The following is a 16,769-nucleotide window of genomic DNA, read 5'->3' as shown; positions in this document are numbered from 1 at the left end:
CCCTGCCGCTGCCCGCAGGGACCCACCGGCGCCCCGCGCGATGAAGAAGGAATAGCCGGTGACCGCGGCCGCGCAGACAAAGCGCCGGCGTGCCGACAGCTCGCGGGCAGCGGGGCGAGCTCAGCGGCGCGGGGCAGCAGGGGCAGCAGAGGCACCCACGCTCCCGGCTGGGCGGCAGGTCCGTCTCTATCTCATCCCATCCCGTCCCGTCCCGCTCCGCTCGGCTCCCGGGCCGCGCCGGCCCCGCCCCATTCCCACCTCCCACCCGACGGTGCCTTCCCATTGGCGGCGGCGCGGCGGGCCGGCCACGCCCCCGAGCGCCCATTGGCCGGGCTCGGCACCGCCCGCCCCCGCGCCGGCCGCCCCCGCGCCGCCCGCCGGCGCTCCGGACTGCGGGCAGTGGCGCGCGGCCGCCGCAGCGAGCGCCGGCGGGAGCGGGCTCGGTTCGGCGCGGCTCCGCTCGGCTCTGCACGGCTCGGCTCGGCTCGGTACCGTTCGGCTTGGCAACCCCGCACCCGCTCGCCATGCCCGGCCCTTCCGAGGCGCCGCCGGCGCGGAGCGCCTGAGCGGGCGGCGTTGGCGTGTGCGCGGCGGGACCGCGGCTCCCGGTGCCCGCGCCCGCCCGCCCGCCGCCGGGGCAGCCCGGCGGGCGCTGCCCGCATGAGCGCGGCGGGCGCCTGAGGCGGGCGGCCGTCGGCCGTCGGGGCGCGGCGCGGCGGGCGGAGGGGCGGCGCGGCGATGGGGGCTCTCCCGGCACTGCTGGGGGCCGCCTTGCTGTGGGCCGGCGCCGGGGCCCTCGTCAACCTCAAGTACTCGGTGGAGGAGGAGCAGCGGGCCGGCACGGTGATCGCCAACGTCGCCAAGGACGCCCGGGACGCCGGGTTCGTGCTGGACCCCCGGCAGCCCACTGCTTTCAGGGTGGTCTCCAACTCGGCCCCCCACCTGGTGGACATCAGCCCCGGGTCGGGGCTGCTGGTAACTAAGCAGAAGATTGACCGGGACCTGCTGTGCCGACAGAGTCCCAAGTGCGTCATCTCACTGGAGGTGATGTCCAGCTCCATGGAGATCTGCGTGATCAAGCTGGAGATCAAGGACCTCAACGACAACGCGCCCAGCTTCCCCACTGACCAGATCGAGCTGGAGATCTCAGAGACAGCCAGCCCTGGGACCCGGGTGCCACTGGAGAGTGCCTATGACCCGGACTCGGGCAGCTTTGGTGTGCAGAGCTATGAGATCACCCCCAATGACCTCTTTGGGCTGGAGACCAAGACACGGGGTGATGGGTCCCGTTTTGCTGAGCTGGTGGTGGAGAAGAGCCTGGACCGTGAGACTCAGTCCCACTACAGCTACGTGATCACAGCGCTGGACGGTGGTGACCCGCCCAACTTTGGCACTGTGGAGCTCAGCATCCGTGTCATCGACTCCAATGACAACAACCCGCTCTTTGAGGAGCCGGCCTACACCGTCAGTGTGCCTGAAAATGCCCCACCAGGTACCCCAGTCATCCGCCTCAACGCCTCTGACCCGGATGAGGGCACCAATGGCCAGGTTCTCTACTCTTTCCACAGCTATGTCTCAGAGCGGGCCCGGGAGCTCTTCCAAATCGATCCCCAGAGTGGCCTCATCACGGTGAGCGGTGCCATCGACTACGAGGAGGGTCATGTGTACGAGCTGGATGTGCAGGCCAAGGACTTAGGGCCTAACTCCATCCCTGCCCACTGCAAAGTGACCATCAGTGTCCAGGATGCCAATGACAACCCACCCCTCATCAACCTGCTCTCTGTGAACAGCGAGCTGGTGGAGGTGAGCGAGAACGCCCCGCCGGGGTACGTCATCGCCCTGGTGCGGGTCTCGGATCGTGACTCCGGGGCCAATGGGCGGGTGCAGTGCAAGCTCCTGGGCAATGTGCCTTTTCGACTCCAGGAGTACGAGAGCTTCTCCACCATCCTGGTTGACGGGCGGCTGGACCGGGAGCAGAGGGACCAGTACAACCTCACCATCCAGGCCAGGGACAATGGCATCCCCTCCCTGCAGGCCACCAAGTCCTTCACAGTCAAGATCACCGATGAGAATGACAACCATCCGCACTTTTCCAAGCCCTATTACCAGGTTATCGTGCAGGAGAACAACACCCCAGGGGCCTACCTCCTCTCAGTTTCTGCCAGAGACCCTGACCTGGGCCTCAACGGCAGTGTCTCCTACCAGATCGTGCCCTCCCAAGTCAGGGACATGCCTGTCTTCACCTATGTCTCCATCAACCCCAACTCTGGAGATATCTATGCTTTGAGGTCCTTCAATCATGAACAGACAAAGGCTTTTGAGTTCAAGGTCTTGGCGAAAGATGGGGGTAATCCCTCTCTGCAGAGCAATGCCACTGTCAGGGTGATCGTCCTGGATGTCAATGACAACACGCCTGTGATCACGGCCCCGCCGCTGGTCAACGGGACGGCAGAGGTGTACATCCCCAGGAACGCAGGGGTCGGCTACCTGGTGACAGTGGTCAAGGCAGATGACTATGATGAGGGTGAAAATGGCAGACTTTCCTATGAAATGGTGGAAGGAGACAGAGGATTTTTTGAGATAGACCAGGTCAATGGAGAGATAAGGACCACCAGAGCCTTTGGGGAGAATGCCAAGACAGCCTACGAGTTGATTGTGGTGGCTCATGACCATGGGAAAACATCTCTGTCGGCTTCTGCCTTGATTTTGATATACCTGTCTCCAGCCCTGGATGCCCAGGAGTCCATAGGATCTGTTAACCTCTCCCTGATTTTCATTATTGCCCTGGGGTCTATCGCAGCCATTCTTTTTGTCACCATGATCTTCGTGGCAGTTAAGTGCAAAAGGGATAACAAGGAAATCAGGACCTACAACTGCAGGTAAAGACATATTTGTTTCTGTGCACCTGTGGGTCTGCTTTGATTTTTGCCATCGCAGTTACTTTTGCATTTGCTGCTGCATATCTGGTGGGGGTTGAGGGAGGTAGATTTGCTTCAGGAACGAAAGTGAGGTTTACATCCCTCTAAGAGAATTCCCTGCGAAGCTTTAAAAAATTGTTCCCTGGGAGGAGGGCAGGAGAAATCCCTGCCGAGTAACGAATCGACTTAATTGCGCGGCTTGACAATCTGTTGCAGCATCCCTGATTTTCCGCGCTCCGTCGCAGGAAGCGGGGAGAACGGTTTTACTGGGGGCATGGCTGGTTCCCCTGAGCAGCCCCCCACCCCCAGCACAGCTCCCAAGGGCTGGCGATGGGGGGAATCCCCCCAGCCACCGCAGCATCTCCGCAGCCGACGGTGCGAGCGGCGCGGTGGCATCCCTGAGCCCTCGCTCGCCGCTCAAAAGAGCTATTGTGCGCCCGCTGCGGCTCCACGCCACGGCCGGCGATGGGGCCAACTGCATAAAATAGTGGCCACCCCCCCCTCGCCGGTTGTCCCCGATGCGCAGCTCCAGCACCCGGCATGGCTGGCTGGGCTGGGAGCGATGGGGCGAGGGAGGATTTTTGCAGTGCTGTGTCATTTTGCCCTGGCTGGATGCGTGCTCCGGGGTCCGAAATGCCGGCGGGGAGGTCAGCCCCGTGCCCGGAGCCACTGAAAGGCTGATAGGGGAAATCCAGTCCCCCTGAATATGTAACAGCCTGGCGATTATTGTCTCTCTTTTACTATTCTCTGTGTTACACAAGTTAGGAGACAAATGCTAACCACACATGAATATCAATCAGATGCCATAAAAGAGCAGCTGCAATGCCTCATAAATGGTTTAATCCTGTTACTAGTGAAATAGCCATGACTTCTCCATTCCTTTGGCACTGAGTCGTTTCAGAAGGGAGGGATGGAAATTAATTTTGCTCTACCTTGGAAACGCACGCTCGGCCCTGGCGATTCAGCGGCGCGGGGGGATGTGCGGTCTTTAAAGTTTTATTTACGCAGAAATAATGCCGGAGAGTTCGGGTATTGTACCCCGTTTTCACAGTGTAAAGTGCGTATATAAGCCTTTTTGCTCGATGGGGGAAAAATCATCTGGAAATAAAGGTCGGTCTGTGCTGTATTATGGGATGTCTAGCTTCAAGTGAAAGCTCACAGACCAGATTTCTTGCCAGCTCGGCCCATTAAATGAGGATAGGACCTGAATGGATAAAAATCATGTTGTGGTGGTGCCCCTAACAGCTTCCCACATATGTATAAGCGCTGGGTTTACTGTGACGGCTTAGGGATTAATGAAGTGCGGTTTAATTAAATAATTGGTCAATAGAGAAAGGACAGCAAAATGAATGCCTGCAGGAAATAATTGGGCTCTCGCATTGCCAAACTTAAACATTTAGGTAAACAAAACAATTAAAGCTTCATCAAGCATTGTCAGACGAGTCAGCAGCATATAGATTGTTGGCACAACAGAAATCCCTGCCTTCCCCTGATTTATTTGCACACTCAGGGGGATGCTTGGGCTGTTATCAGTGTGTCTGAGCAGAAGTCAGCTGCAGAGGTGGGGGAACACCAGGCAGGCTCAGCAGCGGCTTGTGACCATGGGGCACCCTCTCCCCGTGCCTTTAGGCTTTGCAGTGCCTTGATTTAGAGATTCTTCACAAGAGCTGCTGGAGAGTCTTCAAAAATGTATTAATTTATGAGGCATATATGAGGACTCTTGGTGGCATTTTCATGCTCAGGCAATTAGCTTTCTGGAACAAGAATATTTATCCAATATTTGCCTTTCCAGATAAACTATATTATTTATTCATCCCATTATTTCTGTTGCAGCTGTTGGGTTTTTTTCCTTTCTTTCTTTCTTTTTAATGCTGTTATCATAAGAAGAAGAGGAGCAAAATCCTGACTTTCAAATGTGTATTCTCACTGTGGTTAGCATTTGTGTGCTTCCCTGGGAAATACTGAGCTGCCCAATGCTGTGCATGTACAAATTCATGGCAGGGACTGTTTTGTTGCTCAATACAGAAAGAGGAGCCACAGTCAGTCTAAGCTCAGCATACCCAGCTAATGCAAGGTGCAAATAATTTGTCATTATTTGCTTGGGTGGTGTTTTGCAGTAACTTTTTTCCTCCGATGTTTTGCAGAACACAAACAAGGCACTTCATCAGTTGATTCTTTTGGCAGGTGGGAAGCAAAGAGGGAAAGCAAGGCAGAGGAAAACAAGTGTGCAGTAAAAAAAAAAAAAAAAAGGTCAAAAAGCAAAATTTCTCTTTGCAAAACATGATTGTTGTTATCTGCTTTCCAGAAGGTAAAAGCATTTCCCAGCAGAAGGGGATGTGTGTGTCAGGGGGTGAGAGAAGAATGGGATTCAACTGGAGAAAAGATTTCGAGTTATCAGGTATAATCAGGAGATAGTCAAAACACCAACAATTTATATAAAGCATTAATGAACAAACAGCCTTTGGAGTGTGAGAGAATAGAGTTTGCCAGCTAGGACTGCTTCTGGGTCTTCTTTATTTACTGCTATGGAAGATGAACTGGGAAAGAAATCCGCTATTCATTTTGAATTTTCATTACAAGGAGCAAATTAAATCACTTTTAAAATCCTTATTACGCATGGAAATGAATGCAGGTACCCTTTTCAGTTCATGGATTTTTAACATCTCCATTTTTCTCTTCTGTAGGCTGGACTTTACTCCTAGTAACTAAATATCAGCAATTACAAACACTAGAATAAAACAGGGGCATTTTTCCTTCCCATTATTTTTCATATTTGACCTGAAAACGTTACACATACAAAAATTAAGCTGAAGACAGTGTCGTGCCACCAGACCCAAAACGTGACGTAATGTGCATGACTAAGAAACCTACATGGAGAAGGGGGCCAAGCCCTCTGGGTTCTGCATGTGTATTTAGCGAGACAGGATCTGGGATGCTCTCAGCTTCTCATTTTCTTTCTGTCCCCCAGAATTGCAGAGTACTCCTATGGGCATCAAAAGAAATCAAGCAAGAAGAAGAAGATCAGCAAGAATGATATCCGCCTGGTACCGCGGGATGTGGAGGAGACAGATAAAATGAACGTTGTGAGCTGCTCCTCTCTCACTTCATCCCTCAACTACTTCGACTACCACCAGCAGACCCTGCCGCTGGGCTGCCGCCGCTCCGAGAGCACCTTCCTCAACGTGGAGAGCCAGAACAACAGGAACGCCGGCTCCAACCACATTTACCATCACACCTTCACGGGGCAGAGCCCCCAGCAGCCCGACCTCATCATCAACGGGATGCCGCTGCCAGAGGTGAGTGCAGGTGGACAGCCTGAGCCCTGGGAGCATCGGGAATGGGTTTGTGCCTGGACTGTGTGGACTGCGGAGTGTGGGTCTGTTTGTGTAGGCGCTGCCAAAACGAGGCGTGGAGCAAACAGGCAGTGGTGGTTTCTGTGTGCTGGACACCCCAGGGCATGGGAGTGATGGAGGATGGACAGGGGGGAGCAGCAGGTACCCGCCTTGTAGGTTCTGGGGCAGCCCCAATGTGTGGCTATGGGTGGATGTTTCACCCCCAGACACTGCAGAGAAGGGCCCAAGTGGGGATGGGCCAGGCCAGGCTGCTTCAAGGCTGGAGGTGGCTGCTTTGCAGGTGGATTTTGAGTGTGGCAATGCTCAAGGCAGGAGACACTCGTTGCCTTCACAGCAGTTGTCTGCGTTCTGAAGTTTTCAACAACAGTTGTGGAAAGTGGTGTTTGGTGGCTGTTGCTCTGGAGGCAGCTGGTTGTATTGGGGATGCTGACAGCACAGGATGCCCCAGTGGGATCACCTGTACACCTGGCCCAGTGCTGTTCCCTCACCGTGCAGGACCCTTGCTGGCATGGGAGGGATGTGTGGTACCTGCCGAAGGCAGGGAAAGGGGCCACTCTGATCCACTCCATCCTCATCAGTTTCTTCTAATTCTTCGGCTTTCCTGTACATCACAGGCGTCATTTAATGTTGCTTGTTTGTCTCTCTTTGAGTTATTGTTTCGTATTAAGCAAAACAATCAAAGGTTTGTCATGTTTCCTGCTTTGAACAGGATAACAAAGCTGAAAAAGCAGTTGAAATATTTATGGCTTGCTCTGTTTTGTGTTGAGTGTGCTGGTGTAAATGCAAAACAATGTTGCTGAAGTCGGTGGAGCTGCTTCAGATTCATCTTGGTGCTATGGGGAGAAGAGCCCAGCCCTCTGTGAGAGTCTGCAGGGCTGCTGGAGAGGGCTGGTGCCGCTGGGCTGGTCGTGTTTGGCTGTATTGGCAAAATACTCATTGAACCCTGGTGTTTAACCTCTGCTGAGGCCATACAGAACCAGCTCTTGAGAGGCTATGGTCCAGTGTTGGCCCAGTTTTGGGCACTTGCTCTATGGGAATGACCTGGATATAAGCATGTGTATATTCTTCTTGTGTGTTTTCAGCCACAGAGCTGCGTAGGCATTTCTGCTCCCAAATGCCCTGATGGGTAGAGGCAGGGACTTTGCATCTGAGTCTGGATGGGAGCAGTTTGGGATAAGCCAGTCTCTGGTAAAATAAGGCAGAAGAGCTGCTAATGAATCCACCAGCTCCTTGTGCTGTGCCTGGGCAGGCTAGGGGTGGGAAATACCACCCTTCACGTATTAGGGGGTCTCCACTGATGCTCAGATTTGCCTGTGCTCTTTGCTGAATACCAACTGGGGCTCAGGATGCCCAACTGCCTGGGTTTGCATCCCAAGGTTGTGGGTGAGCACCGCTGTTGGGATGCTGGGGGCAGCAGTCCCTGAGGAATTCCTGCCTTCCTGGAGCAGTGTCCTTTGGAGAGGGTTCTGGTGTGCATCTCTGGCTGGTGCCTTGCTATGGGCACTGAGCACTGGAACATCTTGTCAGCCTCTGATTCACTGCCACCAGTCATAAAATCCATCACATGTTGGCACTATCCAGAAGTGCATCCCAGCAGTGGGAGGTCTGTGGTGGCAGGGAGGAGGGAAGGACCATCAGGAACATCATAGCTCAGCTGATAAAGTTAACAGCCAGCTGCAGGCAGAAGGCAGTGCTGCCCATGCTTTTCCTCCACACAGCAGATAGCCTGGGGTCGCATGGAATGTGCCCCCCAGAGACTCCCCTGCTTTGTCCAGCCTCATGTGAGGGATCTGGGACGGTTGTTGTCTCTCCCTGTGGCTCCAGCTCACCCCATTTCCCTCAGGCAGGTGGGATGCACTGCAAAAAGCCGGTACCTCATCTGGAGAAAGAAGTTTGTCTCTTGTAATAAGTGCCCTGGAGTGTCAGCAAAACAGAGGGCGGCTCACCAGTACTGCAAAAGGACCAGCAGCTCTTGGGTGAGAGAAGCATGTCCTGGTGGGGGTCTGCTCACTCCCTGGGGATGCTTTTGGACAAAAGGGCAGGGCTAGGGCAAGGGGAGGAGAAATCCCAGCTGGAAGCTGTTTGGAAGTTTGGTTTAGGGTGGGAATGTTTATTTTTTTGGCAGAGTCCCAGTGTTATGCTTCCAGCTGTTGCTGGGTAAGTTATTGTGCTGGAGGTGTGGGTTCTATTGGCTTCTAAAAATCCCAGTGACCCACTGAGGATGAGGAGGTTCAGTGGTGACTAGAGTGAGAGCCCTGTCCTAGCACACGGGGTGACATGGAAACTCCATAAAAGATGCTTCCATGGAAGACCATCACAGCCTTTCACCCCCCGTAGCCCATCGCTGCCGTAGCAGGCGCTGCAGTGTGATGCTGTGGCTGTGCAGTGTGCTATTGGTACACCTCTGGGTGATGAGGATTTAATAAACACAGCTCCTGCCCAGAGCTTCCAGAGCCAAACCATTCTCTGCACATCATCCAGTGGTACTTTGTCTGGGCTGGTTTGAATCGCCTCCAGTGATGAAGCCACTGGCATTTCCCCTGGGAACCTTTATGAGGTGTCAGCATCGGGAAGATATCACTGCTGCTCCACCTAGGAGTGACTTTCCCTGATGGGAAGGCAAAGCATCAGCTGATAACAGATAAAATACAAAGGTAAATGTGTTGCTGGCAGTGTCACTTAGCATATGATGGTTGTGGCTGGGGGGTAAGTGATTGCCTCTGCAGACATGCACTGCCCCAGCAGCGGTGGATTTGTGATGTAGCTGGTCTTTAATGTGAGGCTCATTTAGTTTAACAGTCAGGCACCTTGAAATAGAAGTCCCCAAGGATGGCTTGTTTGTGGAGCCTCAGGAAATGTTTCTTCCCGTGCGGTGGCAGTTCTCTGGGACTGGTGGTGCTGTGCTCGTGCTGGCAGTAATTGGGTTTGTTGGTGCTCTCCACCTTTTCCCTGCTGATCCAGAAAGGATTAACGCTAGTGTCTTGTGGGGCTGCAATCCCACTCTAAGAATGCAAAAGAAGTTTGAAACCACCCTTAATAAGCTTTTCCCTTTGGGTGGGGTCAGGCTCGGCTGCTGGCTCTGCTTGTGCCAGGGCACGGCTTCCAAGAGAGCATTGGGAGGCAGTGGGGGTTATCCTGGGGTGTTCTGGCCCTGCTGGGGTTCAGTGGTCCCTTGGGTGCTGGGGTACTGCTTGGGAATGCCTGCCTGCAGCCTTTGAGCATCCTTGTGGCTGTAGGCAGTGATGGCAAAAAGCGTTTGTGAGTAGCTCTGGTGATCATGACTGACAGTGGGAGGCTTGGCCCCCGTTAGTGTTTTGAGTTGTTTTACAGGAGGGAGAGTGGGACATGTTGGAGCTGCAAGGGCATTGCCAGTCAGAGGCTTTGCTGCTGCCAAGGGCTCTTTTTTATCTTCCTTCTGAGCCGGAGGAGAAGTCAGTTTTGAAACCAAAAGGGCTTGTTGTCAGGTTTTGCATGTATATTGCTGGGACTTGTACCAGGAGATTAAAAATCAAAATTAATAGGAGCCATTAGGCAGCTTCCTTGATAAAAATGCATGTTGCATTGGGATGGTGTGGAAACCGGTCTGAATGCCGAGCCTTTTAGGATCCCGGGAACGCGACTTGCATGTAGAGCAGCCACCCTTGGGTAACACTTACATGCCTGGATTTTGACTTCAGGGTTTAAAAAGTAAACAGTGTATGTGTAATGGCTGCATCTGTGTTTCAGAGACAGTTTTGCATCCCAAATCTGCACCACTTTGGGAAACGGTGCCAAAGCACTGTTTGCTGTCCCGGGTTGGGGAATATACCCTGGGGCATGGCAGCTTACTCTGCCCCTTGGTCTCCCCTGGGGCCACCGTGGTGGCCAGTCCCAGACAGGACCTGGCATGGGAGAGGCGAGGAGGTGTGGAGTGGGAGTGGGCGAGCCTTCTTTGCCAGACTGGATGTGCAAAGGTGGAATTAGCAAGGAGGTTCTTTACTGGGAGTCTGGGATGGCTCCATCGTGGCAGCGTTGGGGAAGGGAAGCAGCAGTGCTGACATTACATTGTAAACAGTGTGTGGATCAGTCATGGTCTTGCTCTGGTGCTGCTTTGGTAGGTCCCACTGGAGAAGTGGGTCAAGATGGAGCAGCCCCTGACCCAACAGGACCCGAGTCCTCCAGGCACTCACACACCCGGTGGCTCCCAGACCTGGATCTGGAGCCGGGGGGGTCATGGTGATCTGCTGCCTCCTGAGCTGATGGCCACCATCAGTAAGATGGGGAATTACTGGTTTTAGTGATAATCCCAGTCTAATCCCCCAACCTTGATACACTCCTGTGTAATCCTCACTCACACTGATTTAGTTTGGGCTCCTCGTGGCTGCAGGGATTATTTGAGGGAGCAAGAGTTGCAGGATAAGGCCCTGTTGGTTTCAGATCTGCTTTGTACTACCTGGAAAGTGTTCTCCTCACTGTGGGAAATGGTTTTCTAAGCACAATAGAGCAATTTTCGTTTCAGGCAGCACCGGCAGCTTTTGCTCTGGCTATCTGATGGTGTTAACTAAAGCACATTTCTACAACACACAAAGATTTTTGTTTTGTCAGAAATGAAATCAGCGTGGCTGTTTCTCTTTCTCTGTCATTTCTCTACTTGTCAATTCTTTCTTCCCCTCCAGCTTATCCTCCTCTTCTCTGCTAGCCTTAAAAAGCCCCCAAAGTGTCTGTTATAATCACATTTTGTGTGTTACAACCAGAATGAATGTACTCACTTTAATATGCTGGGTTTGAGGAAATCAGTTTCTGTCTGGTATAACAGACAATTTGTTATAAACCACGCCATTTAGAAGTGAAGGGCCTTGCTTTAGTGCAGCGCTGGGGAAACGTCATGATACATAATTGGAAGGGATTTGGCTTGTTTCTGAGTAATGCTGCGTATAGAGCAGGGGGAAAAGAAAAAAAGGAGATGATTTCCAACACAGAGAAAGTTTGCAGTGTTGAGACATGCCAGGCAGATGAAATAAGGCTTATTTTCAGCAGGGATAATAATTAAAGCATTATCAGTGATGATGTTCCACTAGCGGGAAGGCTGACTTCGCAGCCAGCGTTGCCAGTCTTGTTTTCTCCTTGGGAGGTCACTGTAACTCAGCACTTTTTTGTGCCTGCGACGTGATGTGCACCGCGACGGGTAAGCACAGGTCACAGCTCTCCTCCTGCCTTCGTGTTTCGGTGCATCCCTCTCTGGGAGCCAGCCCCAGCCTTCATCCTCCAGGAACCCATCGGAGAGGAGCAATGCTTTCAGCTTTAGACAGCCACAGGTTATCTCCACCCTGGGGACAGCTCCTGGTCCCTGTCCGGGCAGCCAGCACCACGCTGCATCGAGGACCAGAGCCTCTGGGGTGGGAACCCCAAGCCTCCCTGGCTGCTCTCCCTCCTCACTCCAAATCCCAGCAGATCTCTCAGCTTAACTACTCCCAAAGTGTTTTGTGTATCGCTGTAGGTTCCCTGACCTCTCTGAGCGTTGGAGGCTGACATTATGGAAATCAGCCGCTTTTTATTCCATTCCGAGGTCAGCCTAACCAAATTATACATCTCCTAATGTAATCGCTCCAAGCTGTTGTATGGAGAAATTCATTTGAATACCTTGCAACAGAGATAAATACGCCAGCTCCCATTCATGTTTAACCACGACACCCTTGCTGTGCTGGGTCTTAGGGAAGCCTTTAGTTCAACACGCTCTGGCTTTTCCTAAGATCATAGAATTATTTAAGTCGGAAAAGACATCTAAGATCATCGAGCCCAACTGACAGCTGAACACTGCCAAGTTCACCCATTACCCGTGTATTTTTTTGTATTGATGATGATGGGCTGTGACCCCATCCTGACAACTCTGGGTTTTCCAAGGGTTTTCCAGCCTGCAGAAGGGTCCTGAGGGTTGGTCCAAGGGTCTGTGGAGGATTAGGGCTGGTGTGTGGTGTGGTGGCAGTATCCATGCTTTATTTAACAGTAAAACCCCTCTCCTCTGACAGCAAGACCTGAGTGCTCCCATGGATATGATTATATTGTTATGTATTACATACTGTGTATTATATCTTATATATAATAGGTCATATGGTACATAGAATCACAGAATCATTTAGGTTGGAAAAGACCTCCAAGATCAAGTCCAAACATTGACCTAACACTGCCAGGTCCACCCCTTGTATCCATATGCAGGTAAAAAGTGTGTATAGAAGTTTTACATATGGCAATGAGTGTAGTGTGTCATATAATCATATACATCTCGTTTGTTTTTATGCTTCTGGTTTGGGTTTTATGGTTCATTTTTACTGAATGTAGAGAGGCTCCTCTTGTTTTCGTAGAATCCTAGAATGATTTGGGTTGGAAGGTTCCTTAAATATTTCCTCTTAGTAAATTTGAATTTCTGATTCATATTTCTGATGCAGAACTTGTGAAGTCTATAAAAAAAGATTTTGCATGGCAGATAAGAATTTTCCCTTAAATTGGGAAAGATTTCTGCTAAGCTTTTTTTAAAATTACATCAAAAGGGTGATCTTGTGTGCTACTTGTGGGCTTCCTAATAGCAGTTTCCAAGTGAACTTGTGTTGTATTGAGAAATTTGAACTTTGTGGTTTCACCATCTCGTTTCCTTTACATATAGGACACGCCCATGCAGAGACATTGTTGAGGCCAAGTGCAGTAGCCTTTGAATAACCTTATGTGCATCTGCTTGGCTGGGTGGAAGAGCTGTATTTTCCAGCTGCCATCTCCTGAAGTCCCTCCTGAGGGCTTTGAGCCAGAGAAGCTCCTCAGCCAGGTGCCCTCCCCGGTCCTTGAGCTCCTGCCCTCCTTCACTGTGCCCTGCTCAGGTTTTTTCTAAATTCCCATCAGCCAGCAAGGGCAGAGCCTGGCCCACCCATCATCCCCTGCCTGCTTCCATCCACAGGCTCTGCCTGCAGGGTCTCCAGGGATGAGCCCTCCATCTCTCTTGCTCCTGGGAGCCATCTCTCCTGACCCCTTGTCTGCTCTGACAGCAGCTCCTGCTCTCATGTGAGGGCTAAGATGGGCAGGACCCCCATCCCTGCCTGCTTCCTCTTTCCTGCCAGGCTGCCTAGGGGGCTGGGCACGGCTGTGCTTCAATAAATTATTAGATATTGTTCCCAGTAGTGGCTATAGTTGAGTTCCAATCATTTGCTGTTAATTAAAATACAGGATGGTCTTATTTGTAGCATAAACAGTTGTAATCTGTGTACTTATAAGTGTAATTATAATTTAAATTAGCGCGTGCTCTGAATTGGTGATAGATGGGGTGCTCTGCAGGCAGCACTGCCCTGGCTGTCCCCAGGAGAACATCACTCCAGAAAGGGACACTGAGGCTGTTGATGGCTCCCAGTTTTGCTACTCCTGCTGGGGCAGAGCTTGCCAATGGCACCTGTTGGAGGGTTTGCTGGAGAAGAGAGCACAGCATCATTGCTTCAGTGTCTCCCTCTAGTTTCTTGTCTAAGTTTGGAGTAAGATAGTGGCTTATGTCAGCCAGACAAGTGATTAGTGCTGAGCTGTGAAGTGACTCCCTGTTTAACATGGAATTATGGTGAATTCTCCTCAGGCTGTTGAAGGCTGGAGTGCAGTGACTGCTGATGCTGGCAGATGTGCATGGCAGGTATTGCACTTCTTACACCCTCTGATGGAAACCTGGAGCACCCCACAGGTAACCCCAGTGCTCCACCTGACACCTCATACATGAGGCAGGTCAGTGATAAATGGCAGAGGTCAGTGTGTGCTGGAGCCCTGTAGATGAGGTCCTTGTCTCAACACCCTGTTGGTCACCAGAGACCTGGATGTGAATCCTTCGTGTTTCTCACGGGGATCTGGAGCTTGTTGGATTATACCATCTTTTGTAATGGCAGGTGTATGCCACAGGGCAGGTTTTAAAATTCCCGTGTTGGAGGATTGCATTAACCCATCCTAAGTCAGGTATGTAAAATTCCATTAAGCGAAACCCCTCTGGCATTTTCTCACCCGTGCTCGAGCTCTGCAGGCTATGCTAATGCAGTGTGTTTGCTCATCTATTAGAAGGATGATGGCTTTAAAATAATAACATTTATCTTTGGCAGCAGACCTACAATAGTGCACTCCGAGTACAATTTTGTGAAAGGCTCTGCAGATGTTGCCTCATTCAATCTGGGTCAAAAAGAGTGCTTAGAATCATAAAGGTTAGAAAGAGATCAAATAATTCGGTGGTTTTATTGCTGAATAATGTACTTGGAAAATATCATTCACCGTTATTAGACTAAGTGAGTACAGAAAACACAAGACTCAATAGTCATTTCTCAGTATTGGCTGATTTTACTGTTTTTATAATGTAGCTAAATTCCCTGTTATTGATTCTAGCATCGATTATCGATCTGGAAATCTAAAATGTATGTGATGGTTGGAGCACACGGGAGTCAGACAAGTAGGGAATTAGGCTTCCACACCTCCCTGCAGTGCCTAGTGCTGAGCAGCACACCCCGGGGGAGATTGATGCTGCTTTTGGGGAGCTGTCAGGGTTTTGGGAGCTGTTTTCTCAAGCAAAGAAGAAAAAACAGGAAAACACCCATTATGTGTGTTCTTTTCCATGCCTGAGAGCTTATGTAAACTTGGTGAGCCAAACCCAGATGGGCTGGGATGCCGGCACCAGGACGGGGCTCGGAGCCCACGCCTGCGCCTCCCATCACCTGCTCCCTCCTGGACTTTTCATATTCAGATTCACATCTGGATGCTCTGGCAGGGACCCAGCTTAGGCTACATTCAGTAAGCAAATCCGCACGGCTGTTGGCTTAGAAACAGTATCCAAACCTATCTGCCCAGCGAAACACTTCTCCAGGCGTTTGCAAGTGGTTCCTCTGCTTTCTTGTTCTCCCCCAGTGTGGCTGTGTTCCTAATCTGCGGGAAGTACTGTGCTTGGACTGAGATCTCTCCCTGTACAACAACTAATTGCAGGGGTTGGGTTAGTGAGAGACCAAAGCTGTGTCCCATACGGGCTCTGCATCCCGTGGTGAGCCCAAGGACCAGAGCTGGCAGCATCGCTGTGGGAGCCGCAGGCTCCTGCCGGGCTGGGGCTTGTTCAGCCATGCAGTGGATTCTTTTGTTTGGAAGAAAAAATGATGAATTTTGGAATATGTTCATCTCTTGTTCTTTGCACTTAGTTGTTGTCAGCATTAATATGCCATTAACACATGCTCATTAGGAGGAGAATGATTGTACCCTGCAGAGTATGGGGGAAACCTTCATTAGGCACTAACATATTGAACTGAGCTGCAAACTTCACTTGGGAAAACTGGGGAACGTTCTGCTCAGCATCGAGTTTCTCTAATTTCTGCTTGTTGGTCTGATAAAAGTGCCTCATCTCCTACCATGTGTATTTGGCCAGGACTAGGGGGAGGGATGTGCAGGAGAGCCTGGGCTCAGCCTGGGCTCAGGCTCCAGCACTGAAATCCTTCTCAGGACCTCAAATCCATCTTCCCTCAGATCTAAGATGTCCTCATCAGAGCTTATATTGGCACACAGTGAGGACACGAGCGCATGTACCCCCTCCAAGGGCCCTGCTGGCTCTTTGGGCTTAATGAGATGAATTCTTCGCAGAGCTGGGAGATGCTCTGGGAACAGATTTGTTGAGAAAGGAGGTGTCATTTCTACATCCTCGCTTTTCACACTGTAACGACGTTTTAAGCGTTCATCTGGCCTTGCTGCCTCCAGTCTCAAGCCATAACCTGCCATGTGTGACAGGGCAATTGCTCGCCCCGGTAATGATTACAGCGGAGCCCGGCGTTGTTCCCTTGTTTGCTCGGCGCGTGGCAGCTCGAGGCATGTGCATGGTGCTCTCTTAAAGTCAATCAATAAGAATAATTGCAAGTTCAGGTGGGGGTGAGAAAAGAAAGGGCTGCAGCAGACAAATATTTGCCCATTAAGACCCTGTTTATATGCAGATGCCTCTGTGATAGGTAAGAAGGGACGTACAATAAGGACCATATGTGGTATTTAATCAGAATTTATTCTAAATGAGGTGATTTCATAGATTTCCCCAGAGTTGGCAGCTGTCCTCTATATTAAAAGTGAACGTCATGCCTCCGTCCCTGTCCCACTGCCCACTGCAGGATTTTTTAGTGTGGGTGCAGTCTGGTCCCACCCCCCCTTTGTAGAGGAAGAATGGTATTTGTCAGGCCTAGGTTTCCTGTCATGAATGTGATGAGAGCACAGTCATGTCAGGAGCTCAGGAAGGTGCTGGAGGAGGTAGCCCCTTCTTCTGCCCTCAGCAGCCTCAGGAGCAATGATGCTGGGCTGAGTGGTGCCTGCTGCCCACAGGACAGTCAGTGATTGCAAGTGTGTGGGATCTCCAGCCAGTTGTGGGGAGACCCAGTCTGCAGGCTGGAGGGTCTCTCTGTCTTCAAAGATGAAGATAGAGAGGGCTAGAACTGCCCACCCCCAGCTCATGTTGCCTTTGGTGATCTGCCCCCCTTTTGTCATTGATCCTGAAACCTAA

The 16,769-nt window shown here is 51.5% G+C and overlaps 1 protein-coding gene across 2 annotated transcripts in view; it reads left to right on the top strand.

Moving 5' to 3' along the window:
- Positions 1 to 738: 738 nt before the first annotated feature.
- Positions 739 to 16,769, top strand: part of PCDH19 (protocadherin 19) — a 58,779-nt gene continuing 42,748 nt past the window's right edge. For both annotated transcript variants that reach the window (XM_032702185.1, XM_032702184.1), the window contains exons 1-2: positions 739 to 2,879; positions 5,887 to 6,214. In XM_032702185.1, the coding sequence (XP_032558076.1) occupies positions 739 to 2,879; positions 5,887 to 6,214 (2,469 nt within the window). The remainder of the gene's footprint in view (positions 2,880 to 5,886; positions 6,215 to 16,769) is intronic.

The sequence above is a fragment of the Chiroxiphia lanceolata genome, chromosome 14 (genome assembly GCF_009829145.1).
Source record: "Chiroxiphia lanceolata isolate bChiLan1 chromosome 14, bChiLan1.pri, whole genome shotgun sequence".
In the NCBI taxonomy this organism is placed as follows: domain Eukaryota; kingdom Metazoa; phylum Chordata; class Aves; order Passeriformes; family Pipridae; genus Chiroxiphia; species Chiroxiphia lanceolata.
Note: the sequence above shows the minus strand (reverse complement) of the source record. Positions and strands in the feature narration are given on the sequence as shown.